Source organism: Manis javanica, chromosome 5 (assembly GCF_040802235.1).
Source record: "Manis javanica isolate MJ-LG chromosome 5, MJ_LKY, whole genome shotgun sequence".
Taxonomy (NCBI): domain Eukaryota; kingdom Metazoa; phylum Chordata; class Mammalia; order Pholidota; family Manidae; genus Manis; species Manis javanica.
The window spans coordinates 21646122-21668956 of record NC_133160.1 but is presented as its reverse complement, the minus strand read 5'-3'; the positions used below and the strand labels follow the sequence as shown (position 1 = coordinate 21668956).

The 22835-nt window shown below is 45.7% G+C and overlaps 3 protein-coding genes and 1 long non-coding RNA gene across 13 annotated transcripts in view; 2 read left to right on the top strand and 2 right to left on the bottom strand.

Moving 5' to 3' along the window:
- UQCC1 (ubiquinol-cytochrome c reductase complex assembly factor 1) overlaps positions 1–22114 on the bottom strand; it is a 150092-nt gene extending 127978 nt beyond the window's left edge. The window contains exon 1 of the mRNA XM_037012775.2: positions 21974–22114. The gene's annotated coding sequence lies outside the window, so the exon portion shown is untranslated. The remainder of the gene's footprint in view (positions 1–21973) is intronic.
- LOC140849474 (uncharacterized) lies at positions 3364–7423 on the top strand. The gene is made up of 3 exons (XR_012131376.1): positions 3364–3520; positions 6289–6475; positions 7224–7423. It is a non-coding gene; the product is annotated as an uncharacterized lncRNA (long non-coding RNA).
- On the bottom strand, positions 6361–22112 carry GDF5 (growth differentiation factor 5). The gene is made up of 3 exons (XM_017644077.3): positions 21974–22112; positions 9388–10238; positions 6361–7235 (listed from the first exon to the last, which is right to left on the bottom strand). The coding sequence occupies exons 2-3, from the start codon at positions 10007–10009 to the stop codon at positions 6361–6363; spliced, it is 1497 nt and encodes a 498-aa protein (XP_017499566.3). The 5' UTR covers positions 10010–10238; positions 21974–22112.
- Positions 21137–22835, top strand: part of CEP250 (centrosomal protein 250) — a 45206-nt gene continuing 43507 nt past the window's right edge. For 6 of the 10 annotated variants that reach the window (XM_073236669.1, XM_073236672.1, XM_017644073.3 and 3 more), the window contains exon 1: positions 21140–21810. The gene's annotated coding sequence lies outside the window, so the exon portion shown is untranslated. Of the gene's footprint in view, positions 21811–22835 lie in introns of all 10 variants that reach the window. The other 4 variants (XR_012131374.1, XM_073236674.1, XM_073236670.1 and 1 more) reach the window with 2 other exon arrangements.

Here is a 22835-nt window from a genome sequence, read left to right as displayed (position 1 = left end):
TTTCATCATATATCCTTTTGTCTTGAAGTTTGTACAGTATCTGTATAATTAAAATTGAAATAAAAACATCCATGTCACTCTCAAAATCTTATTCTGCAAAAATTTACTCATGGAAAATAAAAAGAAGTAGAACTAGGTCCTTGCTCTCAAGGATATTACAGTTGGGGGGTGGGAAGTAAAATACATATTCACAAAATTGTAAAAAAAATGCAAAACAATGATGTTGGACTCTAATCTCACATGAAATGGAAAATTAACTCAGAATGGACCATGGACCTAAATTTAAGAGCTAAACTATAAAACTCTTAGAAGAAAAGATGAGTAAATCTTCATGATTTTGGGTTAGGGAAAGCCTTAAGATACATCAAAAGCACAGAGAGCAAAAGAAAAAAATAGATAAATTGGACTACATAAAAATTTATACTTTTGTGTCACAAAAGATACCATCAAGAAAGTGAAAAGATACAGAATGAGAGAAAATGTTTGCAAATCATATATCTGATAACTGGCCAGAATATATAAAGAACTCTATAACTCAATGATTAAAATAAATAACACCCAATTAAAAATGGACAAAGGATCTGAATAAACATTTCTCCAAAGAAGATGTACAAATGGCCAATAAGCTAATGAAAATATGATCAACACCATTAATCACTATGGAAATACACATATACACACAATGAAGCACACTACACATACCTCCGAGATGGCGATAATCAAGCAGATACATAATACAAAGTACTGGCAAGGATGTGGAAAAACTAGGTCCCTTATTCATTGCCGATGGCAATGTAAAATGGTACAGCTGCTTTAGGAAACAGTCTAGCTGTTCCTCAGAATGATAAACATAGAATTACCACTGGACCCAGTGATTTCATTCTTAGCATCCTCAGGCATATAATCAAAAGAAATTAAAACATATATCCACACAAAACCTTGTATATGAATGTTCATCACAGCATTATTCAAAATAACCAAAAAGTGGAAATAATCTAAATGTTCATCAACTAATGAATGAATAAAATGTGATATATTCAGAAAATGATTTCTCAGGAATAAAAAGGAATCATACATGCTACAATGTGGATGACCTTCAAAAACATTATACTAAGTGAATGCTAAGCTGTCAATCACAAGAAGCTACATACTGTATGGGTATGATTTCATTTCTATGAAGTGTCCAGCCACCCATTCCATGGCCAATACTTAGACCTCATCACCAGAATTGTTTTAATTCTTAAATTTTTAATTTATGCCACTTTGTGTCACCATCAATTCTTTTAGCTTTCATTTATTATTCCTAGCACACCTGTTTATTCTACCCCACTGAGACCTCCAGGCCTTTTATCTCTTCTCTTTACAGTCTGTCAACCCTCTCCTCTCTTTACTTCTACCCAGCTCAAACGATATGGTCTATCATTAAATTGTTCTCTTGCCAATATTAACTCTCTTGCTCAGATGTCCTTCTATCCTGCCCACCTAGAAAGACCCTAACTCTGTAATTGTCCATATATTCCATGCCTGCACATAGATTATTGGGTACTACTGGAGAAAATCACATGAGGGGCATATTGCTACCACCAAATATATTAACCAACTTCTATTATACTCAATTCTGCCCCTCTTCTCCAAAACGGCTATTTTAACTGTACTAGATTCCGAGAGCTGCCATAACAAAACCCCACAAACCAGGGGGCTTAACACAATTAGAAATGTATTATTTCACAATTCTGAAGACTAGAAGTCAGAAATCAAGGTGTTGGCAGGAGCATGTTCTATCAGAAGATTCTAGGCAAGGATCTTCTTTGCCTCTTCCTAACAGTTGCCAGCCATCCCAAGTTTCTTGGTTTACAGCTGCCTAACTCTGATCTCTTCCTATTGTCACATGGCCTTCTCCCTGTCTTCTCTGTGTCTCTTCTTTAACGACTCCAGTCATATTGGATTAAGGCCCATCCTAATGACCTCATCTTAACTTGATTCTATCTTCAAAGACCCTTTTTCCACATAAAGTCTTTTTTTTCACAGGTGGGGGAGATGATTAGGACTTTAACCTATCTTTTTGTTGGACACAATTCAACCCATAGCAGGGACCTTTTCCACATTCCTCAAATTTTGACTCTGACCCCTTCCTAATGTTTCTGAACAGAACACTTCACCTCCTACCTCGGAGACAAAATAGAATAGAAGCTATCAAAAGGAAACTCGGTATTCCACCACTAAACCCAAAATCGTGCTTTTGTCATGTACATGTACCTTTTCTTCTTTTTATCATTTCGTGGAAGAATTGCTGCTTTTCATATTTACAGTGAATTTTATAAGAGTTCTTCAAATTTGACATGTCTAAAATTGACCTCATATTCTTCCTCTCAATATCTGTTCCTCCTTCTGTCTTTTTGTTGTTGTTGAATGGCACACCACCCAGTTACCCAATCAAAAAAAAATGCAGGATTCACCCTTGACCTCGCTTCTCCCTTACACTGTCCATCCCAACACTCCAGTCCTGCTTAAGAGAGCAGAACCAGCATCCTTGGGTTTGTAAACTACATGTCTGTTAATGAGGCCACACTTAATATTTGCTCTTAGGCACCCACATTACATTCAGTTTATCCAGTTGAGTTCACAATCTGAAGTTGTGAAATCACATTTGTTTATATCCTATATTATACGGTTGGTTTATGCATTATGAAGGATAATTTGACTTTTCCCCTGTTTTATTTCATCTCCTTTGATTCATCCTATTATCATTCTAGCATCCTTTGGGGTCTTTTATTTTCTTTTTCATTCATGTAAGGAACTTGAGGACATTGTCATTGCAAGATAAGAGAATTCATGTGAAGTGCTAAGCACAGTACCTGCCACATAATAAGCCCTTGATAAACATTAACAATTGTGGTTGTGTTATTATCCCAATGCTCAGCAGTGTCTGAGCCATGGTAGGCCTTCAAAAAAATATTTATTAACAAATGCATGGATGTGGGTCAAAGATTAATGAGAAGAATTAATTCCCCATTTCTGAGTCCCAGGCCCATTAAATTTTATATTATCCCTCTTTTATAGATAGAGAAACTGAGGCTGAGGGCAGTTAAGTAACTTGCTCAAAGTCACTCAGCTGGGAAGTATTGACATCAGAACAGAACCTTAATCCTCCTAACTCCCAAGAATATGTGACTAACCCTTCCCCACTCTGCTTCCTGTATCAGTATTTAGGTTAGAAGAACAAGTTGTGGAGCCAGTAAAGCCTGAAAGGCTTCCTAAGGTTGTGTGCCCAGAAAAGCTGATTCTCCTGCTTCTGGCCTTGGGACACAGGGATGTGGAAAGGGCCAAGAGATAGCATCAGAGCACTGCCAAGCCTCACCTCTTTATTCCCCTGTGAGTCTCCCATTTTCCCTGCCCTAAGTTATCTGCTTAGTTATTTCTCCCTAGGAACTCACAATATGGTGTGTCCCCAAGGAGGTACTTTGTTAAGACCAGGAAACCAAGCCCCAGGAAGGTAATTGGACTACTTGCCAGGACTGAGGTCAGTAGAATTGTGGCGGGGGAACAAGGGGTGTAGGGGGTGTCCAGAGAAGTAGCAAGAATTGTACAAAGAATACTGACAACTGCAGGAGACCTGCAGTTACATCTCTGGGTATCAGCTTCCTCATCTGTAAAATGGGGGCAATATTCCTCTTCCTGTCTGCTCCATAGGGCTATTTGAAGCACACCAATATTAACAGCTAATATTCATTAAGTGCCACCTCTGTGCCAGCTGCTTTGCTGAGTCTTTCATATCCTCACAGCCCTATGAAATAGATATGGTGTTTACCCCTCACCCTCTTTTTTTCCCCCACAAATAAGGAAATCAAGGTTCATGGAATTAAGCCTCTCACCCAAGGCCTCTAACTCTCAGTGACTGATGTGAAATTTGAAACTGGGCTGCCTTCTGAGCCCTTCAGAGTGGTGAGATTATGGCTGAGAGTGCGTTTGTAAACTCTAAAGAATGACACAAGCCTTGTGCCCTTTTGCACAAGGATATAATGTACAAGTACACAGCTTGTTATGATTGGAACTGGAGGTGGGTGCCTGGTGGAGATAATTTTCTAAGGAGGCAGTTGAACAGATCAAATGGTTAGAATGGAGGGCTATTTCCACGCACCATGATCTGAGTGGATCCCCATAGTCGGGGTGGGAAAGTGGGGAGGAGACAGTCCGAGTGGTTCTTTTGTCAAAGAGAGTTGTAGTGCAGGTCGAGGTGGGGAGGAAGCTCTTAGGGTCTCAAGTTAGAGCCGTAACAGTCAGTTCAACGGCAGACACAGCACTGTGGCTGAGATGACATGAAGCTCTCTGGCAAGGCTAAGGGCAGGGAGCAGCTCCGCTGTCAGACTTTCCAAGAAACGAGGGACACATAGCCCAGAAAATAAACGCATGCAGGAGCCACCCCCACCTGTGACCCCTTCCTTCTCTGCTTCTCTGCTCTTGGGTTTCTAGCCACCCTGCTTCTACGCTGCTCTCCCTGTACCAACAGCCCTTTGCCTGACTTCCCTGGCACCTCCTTCCCAGGCTCATCTCCTCTCACACACACGAGAACTCTGTCTGCCGTGGCAGCTCCTTTGTTTACTTTCAGAGCTTTCAGTTCTACCACCAGCCAAACACAACGAAGCCCAGCCAGAGAAGGTTCCAGGCTCAGGCTTGCCCCTCAGGGACAGGTAAGAGCCTCCAAGCCAGGAAGGCAGCTCAAAGGTAGGCTGCCCCCTGCACTGGGCTCTTGCTTCAGATCCTGACAACTCAGGTTTCAGGCCTAGAGGGAAGGGACCCAGATCTGCCCATAGCTGGGCAGGAATCCCTACTGTTGAAACAGCTTTGGCTAGGAACCCTGGGAATCAAAGACCCAGCTGGACAGAGGTGGAGAAATTTTTGAGGCCCCCTAGGTGCAATGCAGAGGCCTAGATTCCCTTCTCCTCGTCCTCCCTTTCTTCAGCCAGGCAGAACCTGATCCTGAGCCCTTAGGACAGGAGCTCAGGTACCCAAATTTCTATACCAGTGGGCTGCGTTCCCCTCCCAAGAGTTCACGCCCCGTGCTTCTCCAAGGATCCTAGTGGAGAAAGGGAAGTGCGCATTTACTCTGGGCCAAGTCCCCAGCAGGAAACATTGTCAGTTATCTCTGGCATTGGTCCGTCTAAGGTTAGTGGGGAAGTTAGTTATCTAAAATATAATTATTTCATAATATATAATATAAAGGGGAGGGGCTCCAGCTCTGTTTTTGGAGTTGGGATGAGGGGGTAGGAAGTGATGGGTGAGCAGTAGACAATAGCGAAGGCACTGAGCGGGAGGGTAGCGGGACTACAAACAAGATCATGTGAGGAGCAGTGGCCAGTGGCAAAAAGTAGGTGCCACAATAGGGGAGGAGGAGATCCCTGGTGGCCCAGGTTCCCCAGTGAAAGGTAGAGGGCCCTTTAAATGGTTGCCAGTTGATTCTTGATTCTGTGAGTGTACAGTGGTGGGAGGGGGACAGGGCAGACACTGGTGAATGAGGTAGGATGACTTAGAGGAAATAAAACCCCCAAATTCCCTCCTATTTAGAGATTCATTTTGGAGACAAGCTTGACTAAGAAAAGAAAACTGAACTCTATCGCCAGGCCTCAAAGGAGCAGATGGAGCTTCAGACCAATGGGCCTTTGCAAGGCATGGGAGCAGGGTTAGAGGTGGCACTGGCCCAGCTCAGCTTGTACGCTCTGTCCCATTCTGCTTCAGGGAACCCACCTCCCCTCCCTGGGTCAGTCATTCTTTGAGGGGGTACAAGGTTCCCTGGAGTAAACAAGAAATTTGCCACAGTTTTAGGCACAGTTTTGCTTTTTATCTCATTAATGTACACTTTAATGGAACAGTTAACTGCCTCACACTCCTCGCCCCTGCCCAAGCCGTCTTCCGGGCTTTCCCACCCCTGCCTAATCAGCAACTCATCTGCCAGAGGCGCAGACAGTCACCAGGCATAATGGTGGTTCAAGGAGGAGGTGGCAGCTGTGGTTCTCCTTAGAGGAGCCCTCCAAGAAGGCCCAGGTCAGGAGAGGAGTCAGACTGACTCTCACGGGAGAACAAGGTCTTCTGGGTCCCATTCCCATGCAGAGTCTGTCTCCATGGGCCTGTCCCCGCCATAGTGAGCAGCAGCAGGGCAGAAATCCTCGACAGGGGCACTTGAGGACAGAAAGGACCTCTGGCCCAAGTCCCACTCAAAGGTGAGGTATCCCCTTTCATACAAGCCGGGTAGACACTCCTGGCTGCAGCTCCCCAAGCCCTCTGTGATTCCAGGAGTGTGGAGAGGGGCTCTTGTGGCCAGAATCCTGGAGATGTGCTACCCACGAAGACAGAAGGCCAGTCCTGCTACCTGCAGCCACAAGACTCCACCACCATGTCCTCATACTGTTTATAGACCACGTTGTTGGCAGAGTCAATGAAGAGGATGCTGATGGGACTCAGCCGTGTGGGCACACAGCAGGTGGGTGGTGTGGACTCAGGGTCCATAGAGTTCATCAGGGTCTGGATGACTGCATGGTTCGTGGGCTCCAAGTGGGAGCGCAAGGGGAACTCACACAGCCCCTCGCAGTGGAAGGCTTCGTACTCAAGGGGTGCAATGATCCAGTCATCCCAGCCCATGTCCTTGAAGTTGACATGCAGAGCCTTGCGACTGCAGCGGGCCTTGGGGTTCTTGCTAGGTCGCTTGCCCTGGCGCGTGGCCAGGGGGGCCCGTCGTTTTCGCCGCTGGCTGAACAGGTACTCATACACAGTCTTATCATCCTGGCCGGAGCGGGCCTTAATCTCATTAAAGAACAGGTCCCGTTTCTTGGTGCGGCCAAACACCAAGAACAGGGCCTTCTCGTGGACTTGCCGGGCAGCCCGGTCAAAGCCCAGGGCACGGAGGTCCACAGCCCGGCCCCGTTCCCAGGCCTCCAGCTCCAGGCACAGCTGGGCCGAGTTCTTAAAATTTCGGAAAAGCTTCCAAATGTCGAACACCTCCCAGCCAGATCCATCCAGGCCTGGCACGGAGCGTACATCCAGCAAGGCGGCCGGCTGCCGGCCACTGGGGCAGCTGGACAGCTTCAGTTGGGCAGCCCGCCCGATGCCAGGGCCCACTGGCTTGGCGGTTTCTGAGGGCTTCTTCCGCAAGATCCGCAGCTCGGCCCCTAGCAGCCCGTCCTTCTCCAGGGCACTAATGTCAAACACGTACCTCTGCTTTCTGACCACAGGACCTCGATCATCTAGAGAGAACACCCAGAAGTCATTCCTTCCAACCTCACCAAGGCAGCCAACCACCTTGAGGCCTCAGGGGAGGGCCATGGCCCTCTCCCCACTTGACAGAGCTTTAACCTCTTCCCCACTCTGACAGAGTCCAAGACCCAAACCACTGAGAGCCTCTTCAAAATAAGGGAGATTCCTACACAACTGACCAAGTAGTGCTGTTTATCTGTAGATAGGACTGTGGGTGATGTGAGTGATTCCAGTGTTTGTGTCAATGACTATGCATGTCAAAGATCCATTGGCCTTAGAACTGCCTTCTACCTATCCCTTTCCCACCTGCTAACTAATATGACATCTCCCTGGTGAATTCGGTGGGGTGGACATTATAATCATCCCTATTTTTTCAGACAGGGAACCTGAGGCTCAGAGAAGTTAGGTGACTTGCTCAAGGTCTCCTAGCTAGGGAAAAGCAGAGTTGGAACTCTAGCCTACAACTTTTTATACCCAGTCCTGAACTGCTTACCCTCTAAAGAATACCTTGATGTTCTGGGTGCACAGATGAGGCACAGATACAGGAAAGTGATTTACCTAAGATCACACAGCTAGTTAATGACAAAGCTGATCTACAGTCCAATTTCCCTGGCTTTCTAGTCTAATGATTTTGTTGTGTATATGTCTGGGTGAGTGTGTGTTTCTGTGTGTGTGTAGTGTGTGTGTCTGCACGTGCATGTGACTGGGTTCATACGTGAATATAAAAGGTAATGTGTGACATGTATGTGCATGTATGACTGGGCTTGTGTGAATATTTGAGGGGTATGTATCTGTACGTGCATGTCTGTATGTAAGAAAATTCTACATATATATGTAAGAAGGTATGTGTGCATGTATGTTCATGAGTGATTTAGCATGTTATGTATAAATATATACGGCGGCGTGAGTCTATTCGAAACTCAGCAGTATGTCTGAATCAGCATGCCCTCCTTCCTAAACACCAACTTGCCACTAGGAAGCATTCATACATTGCTCTAGAAGGTGACTAATTAGGTCTTTAAACTCCCTCATCTCCCCCTCTCCAAGCTCCCTTAGTGTTGGGGGGCACAAGGACTTATTTTATGAGCCCCCGAGGGGTCACAGCTTTCCCTGGCTGGGCAGGCAGCCAGCCACCTCCCCGACCCGAGCCAGACCTGCTGTTCCTGTGCCTCCCCCGCCCTGTCACCCCCCCCACAGGCCAGCTCTAATGAGGAGCCTCTCCCAATCTCTGACCCCTCCCCCACCCTGCCAGCCAAAGTCCTAAGACTCACAGAACGAAGGCATTTGAGCTGCAAGCAACCCTAGCAATCAGTGATCCACTTCCCTCTTTACACTTACGGAGAAACTGAGGCCCTAAGAGGGGGCAGGACTTGCTGAGGTCACACAGCAAGTGGAGAGGAAAGGCCGCAGTGGTAACACTCGGGCAGAGGCGGAGGAGGGCGAGCAGAGTTCTCCCGGCTTAATGGTAACAGTGATGTGTTTAGAACAGGACAGAAAGCTCTCATATTTGAAGGGCTCTCAGAAATCAACAATCAACCCCCATCTAATTGTACAGATGGGGAAACTGAGACCCCAAAGAGAGAAGAGACTTTCCCAAGGTCACATTGTGAGTCAGACCCTAGGTCTGCTACTCCACCACCGCCACATATCTAAATGTCATTCATTGATTCCAAGATGCCTTACTGACTTCACCTATCCTGCCCCCTCTACCCGCTATCCTAAAAGCAAAGCTGTGGAACCAACAGAACTTAGAGATTCATTTCTTTCTCTGCCATCTGGGAAAATGTATGAACACCTGGAGTCTAGAAAGTTTGGCCAACCCACACAGAAAGAGAGCATGGCCTGGTAAGAGTCTTAGACTCTGGTCCCCAACTCTGCCACCAACTGGCAGGTCAGGGCTCCTCTCTTCAGGCTTCAGTAACCCCCTCTGCATCTAGCAGGAATTGGACTTAGAATTGCAGTGCCCAGGTGCCTTCCAGCTCTGACATGCCAGCAGCCTGGGACCTGGAATGGTGGAGATGCCACCCGAGGCCAGATGCACACACCATGTCCCACCAGTGCAGTGTCAGGGCTCTGAAAAGCCCCTCCATGCATGCAGATGCCCCTCCCTCGGAGCCGTACCCCACCACGCCGCCCCCTCACCTTGCCCTTTGTCAATAAAGCTGGTGATGGTGTTGGCCAGGCCGGCCTCCGACTTCACGCTGCTGTTGCCTCCCTTCCCGTCAGCATCTGACAGCGTCCTGTACAGCGAGAGCATGTACTCGTGGGGCGTGACGGGAGGCGGGCGGTACGACTCCTTGGGCTCTTGAGGGGGCCCAGGCTCCCTGGCCTTCTTCAGCAAGAAGGGACTGGGGACGGATCCTGCCTTTGGGGGTGCCTTACCCCCAGGAAGCTGTCCTTTTGGGGTCACAGTCCGCATGGCAGCCTGCCTTGTCTGGGGAGGGTGTCCTGGCTTGGGTTCAGGGCCACCCGATCTGGGGGGCAGCTTTTTGGGCTCATCCTTCTTGGGCTGTGTCAGGCCTCCCGTCTGCCCGGTGCCCCCCTTTGCCTTGGCATTGGTGGTCCCCCCACCATAGCTGTGACCCCCTGGCCTGAAGATGTTCCGGGCCAGAGGGGGCCTCTCCTTGGCTTCTGCTTTGGCCAATCCTGGCCTGGCCCCCTGGGGTCTCTGGCCCAAGTCAGGGGCACCCAACACAGTGCAGATGAATTCCAGGTCCAGCCAAGCCAGGTGCCAAAGCAAGAAAGTGAGTTTGAGGAGTCTCATCCTCTGGCCAGCCGCTGGATGACACCGGACAGAAGGGCAGCAGCAGTGAAGGTGCCTCTGGTTTGGCAGGAAAGACCATGAAAGGAGCAGACCCTCAGCAGCGGTGGGAGCAGCGGGGAAGGCTTTCTCCTCAGTCTGAGACTCTCTAAGTCTGCCGGGTGTGCGTCTGTGTCCAGTCCCATAGTGGAAATGCTCCCGTAGCCAGACGTGCACCGTCTCCAGTCAGCAGCTGAAAATAACTCGTTCTTGAAAGGAGAAAGCCGACCGCCCCCTTTCTCCTGCACAACTGACTGAGGGCTTGAAGGAGGCTTGTATAAGGCTGAGGGATTTTTCCAAGAAGGAAGAATGGCGTAATGCTGCCTGTGTGCTCCAGTTTTTTTTTTTTTTAAGTTTTGAATCCTTTCCAGTGAAAATACTTCACACACACACACACACACACACACACACACACACACACACACACACACACAGCCTGCAGGTGCTCAGAAAAATCTTTTACAAACCTGAACTCAGGAATTGGAAACGGAATTCCAACCCAAACCAATTTAATTACTCTCTGATGTCATGCTGTCTAAACTCATTTAAGTGCGATATATTTATGTGAAAAAAATCACCGCTGCCCTTTCGAGGCCATGGCTCACAGGGGCTCTTGGCACGGAGCCCCGCAGCGGGACTGAAGGCTTAGGGGGCCTCGCAGTCCGTGGAGCAGACTCAGGGGTCTTCACCTCCGCCTCACAGGGCAGCCCACTCCACCTTCCTGAAGAGATCCCAAGGAATGAGCTCAAACGTCTTAAGCCTCAGAAGCACAGGGAATGTGGGTTTTCAGTTAAGTCCTTGGGGTGTTTTTAAAGTGGTTTTAACCCTTGCATCTAGTCTGGGCCTGATTTGTTGTTGGGAGTGAGGCACAGATGGCAGCATTTAACCACAGTTTCTTTTATTTTAATAAACTTGTGGTGACCCAGCGACAGAAAAATATCTGTACCCACTATACCCCTCCACCCAGATGCCACTGACTGAGCTAATTTCTTCAGGTTTTGGGGGCATTGCCACCCCTGAGCCTATTCCTTGTATGGATGCAGGTCTAGGGTATACCTTACTACCACCCCTGCAAAGACTCAGACTTTTTTGGGAAGGACCTGCTGAGTCCCGAGGTGGCAGCCCCAACCTGGGGCAGCAGCGGCCCCTGCAGGAGGCTGAAGCAATGATTTCCCACATGAAGCTCAGATTCTGGTAGCTCTGGAAAAAATCTGAGTTCCGGCTGGACTCATGGGGGAAAGCTGTTCCCTTCACCTGGAATACCCTCCTTTCACTCCTACAAAAGGAGGAAGTCCTCCTCATCCTGAAAGCTTCAGCTGAAAATTCACCTCCTCTGGGAAGTCTTCCCTGCTCTCCAGGCAGAGCCAATTACCCCTTCTTGTACATTTCACTCAACACTGTCTCACCACAGGAGGCAGAGGCGAACGTAGAAGTAGTAGTCAGGTAGGCTTCCTTCTGAATCTGAGATTCTCTGAGCCTGTCTAATAGAGATCTATTCCTAGTAAGGTCATGATTGGTAACCTGAAAGAGTACAAGCCAGTACGTGATGAATGAAAGAAAATGAAACTCACAGGTGGGGTGTCCAGGTGCCCGACCAGCCTTGTCATGGTGAGGCTCCCAGATCCTTGCTACTCTTCAGAGCAGAGCAGCATAACTTTGCCATTTCAAGCTTCATCTGGTGCTCTTAGGTCAGAAAACCCAGTAAAGCTCCATCTCCCCATCTCAAAGGACCAATGTGCCACCAGGCACTCTTTGGGGAGCTTTAAGGAAGAGCTGAAGCCATTGCTATCCTCTAGTTGCCCAGATTCATTAACACTTGGCTTCCCTTTTGACTCGTTGTCACTAAAGCAGCCATCTCTGGCACTCAACACTCCTCTCCCTCCTCACTGCTCGCTGCCCCAGCCCCCCTCACCTGTCCTGTGATTCCCTCATAACTGGCTTCTAGGCCTCCAGGCTCTGTCTGTTCCAACCGTCCCCCTCTCTCAAACCTACCCACTGAAAAGTGCCAACTCATGTGCCCTCTCCTCCATGAGGATTTTGTGGATTCAATGAAATGAATCATGAGAAGTGACTAGCCTAGCACCTGGCAAATATTAATAATAGCTACTATTTATTGAACACATACTTGAGTAAACTAAACTCTGACCTCTGTATCCCACTGTACTTTTATTTTATCTTCACAACTCTGTGATGAAGGTACTCTATTGTACCCCCATTTTTCAAATGAAGAAAGTGAAGTTCAGAAAGGTTAAATTTGTTTTTAGGCCTAATTCCTGTTTTGGCACATTTTATATCAAAGAATCCTAACCTGGCCTCTGGACACACAAGAAGTGACAGGGTGATGGGGCAATTAGGGTATTCTTGGCTTTCAATCATGGTCTCGGCTAATGGGCTGGGACTTTGGGGGACAGGGAGATGTCTCAGAGCAGAGACTTGAGGACGAGGGAACTCCAGAAATGGGGTGGCAGCAGGGAAAGGGGACTCTGAGCTTGCTTAGGAGACCCTCTCCAGGGAGGAGCCCAGGGGACCAGCCTGGCTCTCACTATAAAGGTGACTAATCACTTCGGTCCCCTCTGGTAATTACAACCAGATGCTGCCGCTGGCAACGCTTCAGTCTCAACATATTTAATTACTGGGACACAGAGTCCCTCAGTCCCCCATGTCCCCCTGCCTCCCCCTCTCCTGTCAGCAATATTAATGTCAAAGTTGAAGTAGAGGATGGGAGACTTTGGGAGCCACTGGCATGGAAATAATCTTTACAGTCCCTTCTAGCTACGTAGAGCCTTTAACTTTTTACATTCCCCCATCCATTATTTCATTAGCACTCCACAAAACATCCTCTTAAAGTTGACAGGCCAGAGTATTATTATCCCCATTTCACAGATGAGCAAACACTGAATATTAATAATAATCCTTTGCTCTTTTCAAGCACTTAGCAAGTTTCAAAGTGGTTTCACATTGTGCTATCTGAACCTCCTGACATCTCTTGGAGTCAGCCCAGCACAGAACAGTGGCTGAGAGCACAGGCTCCAGGATCAGGCAACTGGGTTTGCATCCTGGCTCTGCCACCAAGCAATTGGTTGACCTTGAGTAGTCATTCATTCATGTACTTAATTATCCAGCATCTCTATATTGGGTGTCTACCATGTAGTAGGTCCTGGGCCTGAGCACTGGGTATCTATCTAGCAGTTGACAAGACAACCAGGCCTGTGCTCATATTCTCGTGGGACAGACAAATAAGCCAACAAATGCATAATATCAGAAAATCCTAAGGGGTGTGAAGAAAAATTAAGTAGGGTCAGAAGCTTGTCTATTTTAGATAGGAATGTCTCATGGAGGGGAGTAACATCTGAGCAGAGATCCAGACGTGGTGAGGGAATGAGCCACACAAAAGTCTGGGGGATGACCACTCCACGTGGAGGCAACAGCAAAGGCCCTGAGGCAGGAATGTGCCTAGCATAGCTGAAGAACCATGCCTGAGAAGCTGGGGTAGCTGAAGCAGAATGAGGAAGGGGGAGGGTGACAGGAGATGAGGTAGATCATACCAGGACCACATGGAATATGGCTTTGAAAGGCAGAAAAAGGAAGTTGGATTTTATTTTTGGTGCAGTGGGAAACCCAATGGAGAGTTTTAAGCAAGACAGCTGTCTGATTTGTGACATTATGATTAAGAGCTGGGCTACCTGCCTTCAAATCCTGGCTTCCCAATTCACCAGCTGTGTAATCTCAGGCTAATTACTTAATCTCTCTGTGCCTCAGTTTCCTCATGAATAAAATGAGGATAATAATATACTTATCTTATAGAGTTATTATAATTGTTCTTAAAACAGTATCTCATGCATAGTAAGTACTACCTACATGTTACCTATTACTTACGTATTTTTAAAAATCTGGTTTTGCAAAATTACGATAGAAATATTTGCTTATAAGAGCTAAATGTATTTACATACATAGAACATCTTTCTTTCAGTGACCGGAATAAAGTTTAGGTGTTCTATAAATTATAGATTTTTGAGAAAAGAGATTCAGTTGTTAATATTGTCCTTGTTCACAAATGAGGAAATGGAGTCTCAGAGAAGTGAAATGGCTGACACAGGTAACATAGCTAGAAATGATGGAGATAGGACTCAACCCAAACATATGACTCTGAATCCAGTGCTCTTCCCATAGCAAGGAAGAATTGATCTTTCTTGACACCACCCTACATGCATGCAAGGGGTTGGCCAGGAGAAGGGCCTAGAGTCCCTGCCCCTCATCTGCACTTCTAATCTGCAGAGACTGTGCCTTCCCCATCTAGGGAGGCCTTGCAAGAGCAGAGCAGCCTAATCCTTCCCTCAACCATCATTCTGGTTTGTGTTAAACTTCCCGGAGGCCGCCACTCCAGGCTCCCTTGCAGTGGGGTCTCAATGGCTCCCCCAGCTGAGCTCCTCAGGAACTGCACCTTGTCAGAGTGTGGGCCTTCTGTCCTAGGTCAATCCATTCCAGGGCAGACACTAGAACCTAGAAACTGTAGGTGTATGTGCCTGTCTGTCTGTTATGGGTGTTAGACGTGGACAAAGTAACCATCCATCTGTCACTTTTACTCTTTACTTAAAATATCTTTCTTTATTTAAAAAAAATAATTAAAACGCCTTTTAAAAAGTAATACATATTAGAAAGCAAAGTAAAAGAAATTCATGATGAAAAAAATTCAAACAGTACAAAAGAACACACAGGAAGTCTCTCTCCTACCTCAGACCCCAAGTCTTCAGTCCTTTTTGGAGGCAACTATTCCTAACAGTCTCCTGGCTGACCTTCTATGCAATGTAAACTTAAAAGAAAAAACTTTTTATTGAGGTATGTTATCTGTACTGAATATATCTTAATTACAAAGTCAAATCATGCTCATTATAAAAAATTCACACAATACCAAACTGTACTAAAAGAGAAAGTCCTCTCTTCACTTTTTCCCAATCTCCCTCCCTTGAAATAACCACTGTTGAAAGAGTTACGGACCTGGAAACTTTATTGCCATTCTTGCACTCAAAAATCTCAGATTCTTGCTGGACTCTTTCCACTCCTCCCTCCCTTTATCTCCCACTGTTCATATAAGAACCCTAATAGGTAAGTATTATTATCCCCATTTTTGCAGCTGAGGAATTTGAGGTTCAGAGAGGGGAGGGGTTGGGGAGTTGCTCAAGAACACAAGCAGACCCAGGAGTTCAAACCCAGGTGAGTGTGTCTGCCTCCAAGCCCACAGTTCTTCCTGCCATGTTCCTCTGGATTTCCCTTTGCATAAGCAGAAATGCTCTCTGGGTTTGTGGATTTTAATCCTAAATTAGAAAAAACTGGTGCTCAGTTGTATTAAAGCAGGACTCTGACCAGCACACTCTTCATTCTTTCTGAAGGTTTTCACCTTCTCAATCTGAAAAATACAGTATACTGTACTTCCCAAAGAGGCATCTTTAGGGCACTTAAAGTATCTTCAGGCAGACCCCAACGATATTGCAGGTTTGGTTCCAGACCATCACAATAAAGCAAGTATTGCAACAGAGGCAATGAGTATTTTGGTTTCCCAGTGCCTATAAAACTTACATTTGCACTATACTGTAGTCTATTAAATAAGCAATAGCATTATGTGTAAAAAAATGCACACACCATAATTAAAAAATATTTTCTTCCTAAAAAAATGCTAACCATCATCTGAACTTTCAGCAAGTGATAATCTTTTTGCTGGTGGAGGGTCTTGCTTCAACGTGGATGGCTGCTGACTGATCAGGACGGTGGTTGCTGAGGGTTAGGGTGCCTGTGGCAATTTCTTAAAACAATGATGAAGTTTGCTGCATTGATGGACCGTTCATTTCAGAATGATTTATCTGTAGCATGTGATGCTGTTTGACAGCATTTTACTCAAAGTAGAACTTCTTTCAAAATTGGTGTCAATCCTCTCAAACCCTGTTGCTGATTTATCAACTAACTTTATGTAATATTCTAAGTCCTTAGCCATTTCAACAGTCTTCATAGCATCTTCCCTAGGAGGAGATTCAATCTCAAGAAACCACTTTCTTTGCTCATCCTTTAAGAAGCAACTCCTCATCCATTCAAGTCTTATCATGAGATTGCAGCAATTTAGTCAAATCTTCAGGCTCCACTTTTTTTTTGTTTTTTTGTTTTTTGTTTTGTTTTATTTTGTTTTGAGAGGGCATCTCTCATATTTATTGATCAAATGGTTGTTAACAACAATAAAATTCTGTATAGGGAGGTCAATGCTCAATGCACAATCATTAATCCATCTCAAGCCTAGTTCTCATCAGTTTCCAATCTTCTGAAGCATAACGAACAAGTTCTTACATAGTGAACGAATTCTTACATAGTGAATAAGTTCTTACATGGTGAACAGTACAAGGGCATTCATCACAGAAACTTTCAGTTCTGATCACGCATTATGAACTATAAACAATCAGGTCAAATATGAATATTCGTTTGATTTTTATACTTGATTTATATGTGGATCCCACATTTCTCCCTTTATTATTATTATTATTTTTATTTTTAATAAACTGCTGAAGTGGTAGGTAGATGCAAGATAAAGGTAGAAAACATAGTTTAGTGTTGTAAGAGAGCAATTGTAGATGATCAGGTGTGTGCCTGTAGACTATGTGCTAATCCGAGCTAGACAAGGGCAATAAAACATCCATGGATGCAGAAGCTTTCTCTCAAAACAGGGGGGTGAGGTTCTAAGCTTCACCACTGTTGTTCCCCAATTTCTCACCTGATGTCCCCCCTGCGACTGTGCCTGTCTTAGGTTGTTCCTCCCTTGAGGAATCTTACCTGTCTCTGGCTAACCAGTCATCTTCCGGGGCAGGCTCCACTTTTAATTTCAGTTGTCTCACTATTTCCATATCTGCAGTTACTTCCTCCACTGAAGTCTTGCATGCCTCAAAATCATCCATGAGGGCTGGAATCAAGTTCTTCCAAACTTCTGTTAATGTTGGTATTTTGACCTCTTTCCATGAATCACACATGCTCTTAATGGCATCTAGAATGGTGAATCCTTTTCAGAGGCTTTCAATTTATTTTGCCAAAGCCATCAGAGGAATCACTATCTATGGCAGCTAGAGTCTTATGAAATATATTTCTTAAATAATAGGACTTTAAAGTTGAAATTACTCCTTGATCCATGCGCTGCAAAATGGATGTTGTGTTAGCAGGCATGAAAACAACATTAATTTCATTGTCCATCTCCATCAAAGCTCTTGGGTGACTGGGTGCTTTGTCAGTGAGTGGTGACATTTTGAAAGGAATTTTTTCTCTTAGCAGTAGGTCTCAACAGTGGACTCAAAACATTCAGTAAATCATGATATAAATAGATGTGCTGTTATCCAGGCTTTGTTGTGCCTTTCTCACAAACACAGTAGATTTAGCATAATTCTTAAAGGTGCTAGGATTTTCAGAGTGGTAAATGAGCATTGGCCTCAATTTAAAGTCACCAGCAGCATTAGTCCCTTCCAAGAGAACTGGCCTGTTTTTTGAAATTTTGAACACAGGCACTGACTTCTCCTCTCTAGATGTAAAGTCTTAGATGGCATCTTCTTCCAATATAAGACTGTTTTATCTATACTGAAAAACTGTTTTTTAGTGTAGTCACCTTCATGAATCATCTTAGCTAGATCTTCCAGGTAACTTGCTGCAGCTTCTACATCAGTAGTTGCTACTTCACCTTGCAATTTCATTATGAAGATGGATTCTTTCCTTAGACGTCATAAACCTCTGCTAGCTCCAAATTTCTCTTCTGCAGCTTCCTCGCCATTCTTAGAATTTTCCCTTAGCTTTCATAGAATTGAGAGGGCCTTGCTCTGGCTTAGATTTTGGCTTAAGGGAATGTTGTGGCTCATTTGATCTTCTATCCAGACCACTAAAATTTTCTTCATATCACAATAAAGCTGTTAGGCTTTCTTATCATTTATGTGTTCACTGGAGTACCACTTTCAATTTTTTCAAGAACTTTTTCTTTGCAATTACAATTTAGCTAACTGTTTGGCACAACAGGCCTAGTTTCAGCCTGTCTTAGCTTTCAACACGCCTTCCTCACGAAGCTTGATCATCTCTAGCTCTTGGTTGAAAGTGAGAAACGTGCGACTCTTCCTTTCCCCTGAACACTCAGAGGCCATTACAGGGTTACTAATGGGCCTGATTTCAATACTGGGTGTCTCAGGGAATGGTGAGGGCCAAAGAGAGGGAGAGGGTTGGGGGACTGGCTGGTTGGTGGAGCAGTCAGAACATACACAGCATGTATCAATTAAGTTCCCTGTCTTGTATGGGTGCAGTTTCTGGCACCCCAAAACAATTACAAGAGTAACACTAAGGATCACTGATCACACATCACCGTAACGAGTATAAAAATCATGAAAAAGTTTGAAATATTGCAAGAATTACCAAAATGTGACAGGTCACAAAGTGAGCAAATGCTGCTACAAAAATGGCATCAGTACACTTGCTTGACACATGGTTGCCACAAACCTTCAATTTGTAAAAAAAATACATCTGTGAAATACAATGAAGTAAAGGGCAATAAAACAAGATATACCTGTAGTATAGCTGGCTTTGTGCCTTCTGGGTCTGGCAGATGTTTATAGCTGTTCCTGTCAGTCATCAAAGCATCTTGGGGTGCTTTTATAGGCTCTTCAGGGGTTCTCAGCTGGGCCCCTCTCCCACACTCCCTTTAGCGAAAGCATCTATCTCTATTGCCAATGGTCATTTGTCTTCTTCATTCTGGGGTCCCTTTATCTCTCTAAGAGGCCCTACTGAACAGGATCCAGGATGGGCCTATGCAGGCTCTCTTCCACTTAGCCCACATCTGGCCTACAGAAAACATTCCCTAACAAATTCCGGGAGAGCAGGCCAACCCTAGCACAGCAGCACTCTCCCTGGTCTGCTACCAAGAGTTAGCAGTCCTGTCTCTTGTTGCTCACTGTGTCTCTGTGTCACATTTTGGTAATTCATGCAATATTCCAAACCTTTTCATGATCATTATACTTGTTACCATGATGTATGATCAATAATCCTTAGGGTTACTATTGTAATTGTTTTGGGGTGCCAGAAAAGGTAGATTCAGGCGCTATGCTTCCCACGCTCAATGGGGATGGCTTTGGCATCTCAAACCTTCCTGGAAGTTGTCTCTCCCAAGTTAACTCTCTTGAAGAGTTAAATCTTCCCCAAGAAAAGGAAAACTTGTAGCCAGAAATATCTCCACATAAATTCTCTCTCCTCCACTCTCCTGGCCCTATAGATAAGGGTTTAAGAATTTTTTACAACATATTTTAGGCTGTAAGAAAAAATACAAACTTTTCTCAGCACCTCATTTTTTAATTTCAATATACTTAAAAAAAAATGTAAAAAGTCAGTCAATCCAGGCAGCCTCTTAGCATGGGGCAGGGGGATTTTCTATATAACAATGAGCAAGGCTGGGATGCAGGGTCCATACTATAGCCCTGGGAGAGGGTTAGGATTGAAAGCATATTCCCAGAGGTGGAATTTAGGACATAAAAGGGAGAGCCCAGTTCACCTGGGAAGGACCAGGGTGGTTTTCTTTCAACTGATCCATTGTTCCTCTCTCCTTTGAGGCTTCCTCCCAGTTCTGGTTCATTAAACAAGTTTGAACATGGCCAGACTCTAATCATGTCTGGATTAAATCTTGTCCCATAGGGCTCTTGAGCCCTAAACAATTAAAGTGATGTATATGAATACCTGTTTGTTTATTCCAAATGTTCCTGGCACTTTGTGGGACATTTGAAGGCTGATGTAGTTTCAGGGCCTAGAAAACCTCTAGGAGGGGAATTTTACCCATTTTCACACATGCACTATCCTCCACTTCCTGCTCTGGTCCAGAAAAAATACCCATTGTGCTACATTATTATGTTTTAATGGAATTTCCAACTTACTGTTAATACACTGTATTATTCAACACTAGTAGAGAATAGATGTTCAACAATGTTTGCCAGGTGAATGAATATATGAGTAAGGGAATAAATTAGTGAATCCCCCTTTACAAAGATCAATGATTACCGTTTCAGTCTAATCCCCTTCTACTCCATTTACCCTTTATTGGTATGTATTGGTAGTCTGAAACCTATGTTTATTCCTCATGGTCCTAAAATGTATTCTGTGGTTTGCTGATAGATTTTATGTCATTAACCTTTGTAACACTGAGGCTAATTGATTCATTCACTCAGTGGAAGCTTATTTAGCACCTACCATGTGACAGGCTCTGTGCTAAATACTAGGAACAAGTCAGACATAGTTCACTCCGGGGAAAGTGATCTAGGTAGAAGGCAAAGTATGTACACGGAGACAGAAAAGAGGTTGGTGTGTGTAACATTCAGGTTGTTTCCTTACTCTCCATTCCAAGCATCACTGTAGTGAACATTCTTTTGCACAGTACCTGTTACAGGAGTATTTCCCTCAGGTGGATTCCCACACCACTGATTCTTTGCATCTTTTTCTCTGTCCAGTGTCTGGGATGTTTCTTCTTTCTTCTCTAGATGGCTTGTCTTTCAGAATCAATGTCCTCCCTTCTCTCCTTTTCCCCCCACTTACTTTTTCTTAAACTTTTAAGAACTTTTTCTTCCTTATAGGAGGAAAGATGTAATATAGCTCTTATCAGTGCTCCCTTTGGCTGTGGATGGCCTGTTTCATTCCTATCCATTCATCCATCCACCTAGTCACTCGGCACTAAGCACTTACTTTGTATCAGGCCTTGTGTTGGAGATGCACTATCTTACGCAGTGCTTTCCAAAATGTGCTCCTGATGGATGCATGGGAACCACCCAGAGTACTGCCGAAATGCAGATTCCTGGTTTACTGACTCCCTAAGGGTAGAACCCAAACGTCTGCACTTTAAGGAGTTCCCAAGCTTTTTGTTTTTTTCTTAAGTCCCAACTAAAAATTTAGAACCCCTGAATGGAAGAGAGGCAGGTAAATGAGATTTATACCTCTAAGAAAGTGCACTGATAATTTATGCACAAACACTATGGAAATGACGCCTGAGGCATAAACGGAAGAAAAATTCCCTAGAGGAAGTCAGACTTACTCAGAAAAGTAGAAAAACTGTAGTTCAGCAGGCGAACGTAGGGCATTCGGGCAAAGGACACCCTGTGCAAGGGCATGTGGGTGAAAACAGGGCTGTGTTCACACGACACTAAGTCACTATGCAGTGAGCATTGTGCTGCCTGAGGGTGCTTGGAGCTTAGGGATCTGAAGGTGAGAAGACCCTAAAGCCGGTCGGCCTGCAGGTTTTACTGCGACCAAAAGGCCGATTCGTTTATTCTTCAAGTCATTAATTGTACGCGGGATCGAGGGAGGAGCAGTGCGTAGGCGTACCTAGAACCAGGCGAACTCATACATGCGCAGTGCGTAACTCCGAAGCCAGGAGGGGGATGGCTAAGGGCAAGTTTTTCTCTGCGACCAGAAATCCCCTAGTTCGGACAGAACGTCCAGTAACCCTGGGCATCCTCAGTTCTGGCGAGGGAATCTTGCATCTCTTAATATAATCCCTTCTTTCCTTCTGGGAGATTTAATAAATCAGCTGCCAGTACTCAACATGGAGGGAGACCCCTAAACTACGCAGTCCGCCCTAGGAGCCCTACTCAGCGGGGCGGAGCCCTCGAAAGGGCGGGAGTTTGGGGGCGGGGTCCGGGTTCCAAGAGGGTGGGGGGCCTCCGCGGCGGCTTAAGCCACTCCGGCGCGGAGGGACACGCTGGGAATCCGATGAACTCGAGAGTGGTGAGGTGAGGCGAGGCCTCAGGGGCGGCGGGAGGTTCCCGGGTTAACGGTCCGAGGCCCAAGGCTGGCCCGCCAAGGGTGCCTTTGGGGATCCCGTTCCGGCAGCGGCCTCCCAATCCCCGGGAGGAACCCGAGGCCCAGAGAGGGACCTGTGCTAGGACTCCTGACCTCTTGCGTCCGTGTGCTACAGCCGCCATCACTCTGGGTTCCAGCCCGTGCCGAAAGGGATCTTCCCGATCTTGTATCCAACAGCCGACTGGCTCGGGGTTGTCAGGATAAGGCGCTGCGCACGCCTGGCCGTCTCTCACGACTCCTAGAATTATGCGGCTCCCTCTGTCCTTGGGCCTTGCACGTGATCTGTGCGAAAGCCCTGCCCCACCCGCCGTCCCACTCTGAATCACTGTAATTTTTTCGGGACCCAACTCTACCACGTGCTTGGAAATCCTTTGCAGGAGCAGTTAATCTAGCTGTTTGGCTTTCGCACTTAACTGCACCGAGTCACACCCTGCCCCATGTTTACACCCATGCACGTGGGGCGCTGTGCCTTGCCTCTTCATCTCTATATCCCAGGCTCTAGTACCTGATGATGATAATGCTGTTATTTACTGAATCGTTACAAAGCGTGAGGAGCTCCTAAATGTATTACGTGGAAAGGCACACTTAATCCTTAGAGCAATTCCGTAAAGTGGATCCTATGTCTTCACATTTTATGTTTGAAGAAACAGACGCCCGTAGACCGACTTGCCTAGAGTCCCACAACTAATAAGTGCCTGGAGCTGGGAAACGAATTCTGAGCTGTTTGTCCCCAGCTCACATGATTATTTCCCTAGATTTCCTTTGGGTTTGATAAATGTATGTTGAATCAGCCTTTATAATACCCTCACGAGTTATGGAGGGCAGGATTATGATGCACGTTTTATTGAGAAGGCTTAGGGAGGAGAACTGATGTTCACAAATATACAGAGTGAGTTCATGACAAACCCCAGGCTAGAACCTGCTCTTAGCCCTGTGTTTCTTTATACTCACTCTA

What these genes read in the sequence shown, in the direction of transcription:
- GDF5 (XM_017644077.3), bottom strand. Translation starts at nt 10,009, where the DNA reads ATGAGACTCCTCAAACTCACTTTCTTGCTTTGGCACCTGGCTTGGCTG. An exon ending in CTTTATTGACAAAGGGCAAG is followed by an intron (nt 7,236 to 9,387) that starts GTGAGGGGGCGG and finishes TGTTCTCTCTAG; the next exon opens with ATGATCGAGGTCCTGTGGTC.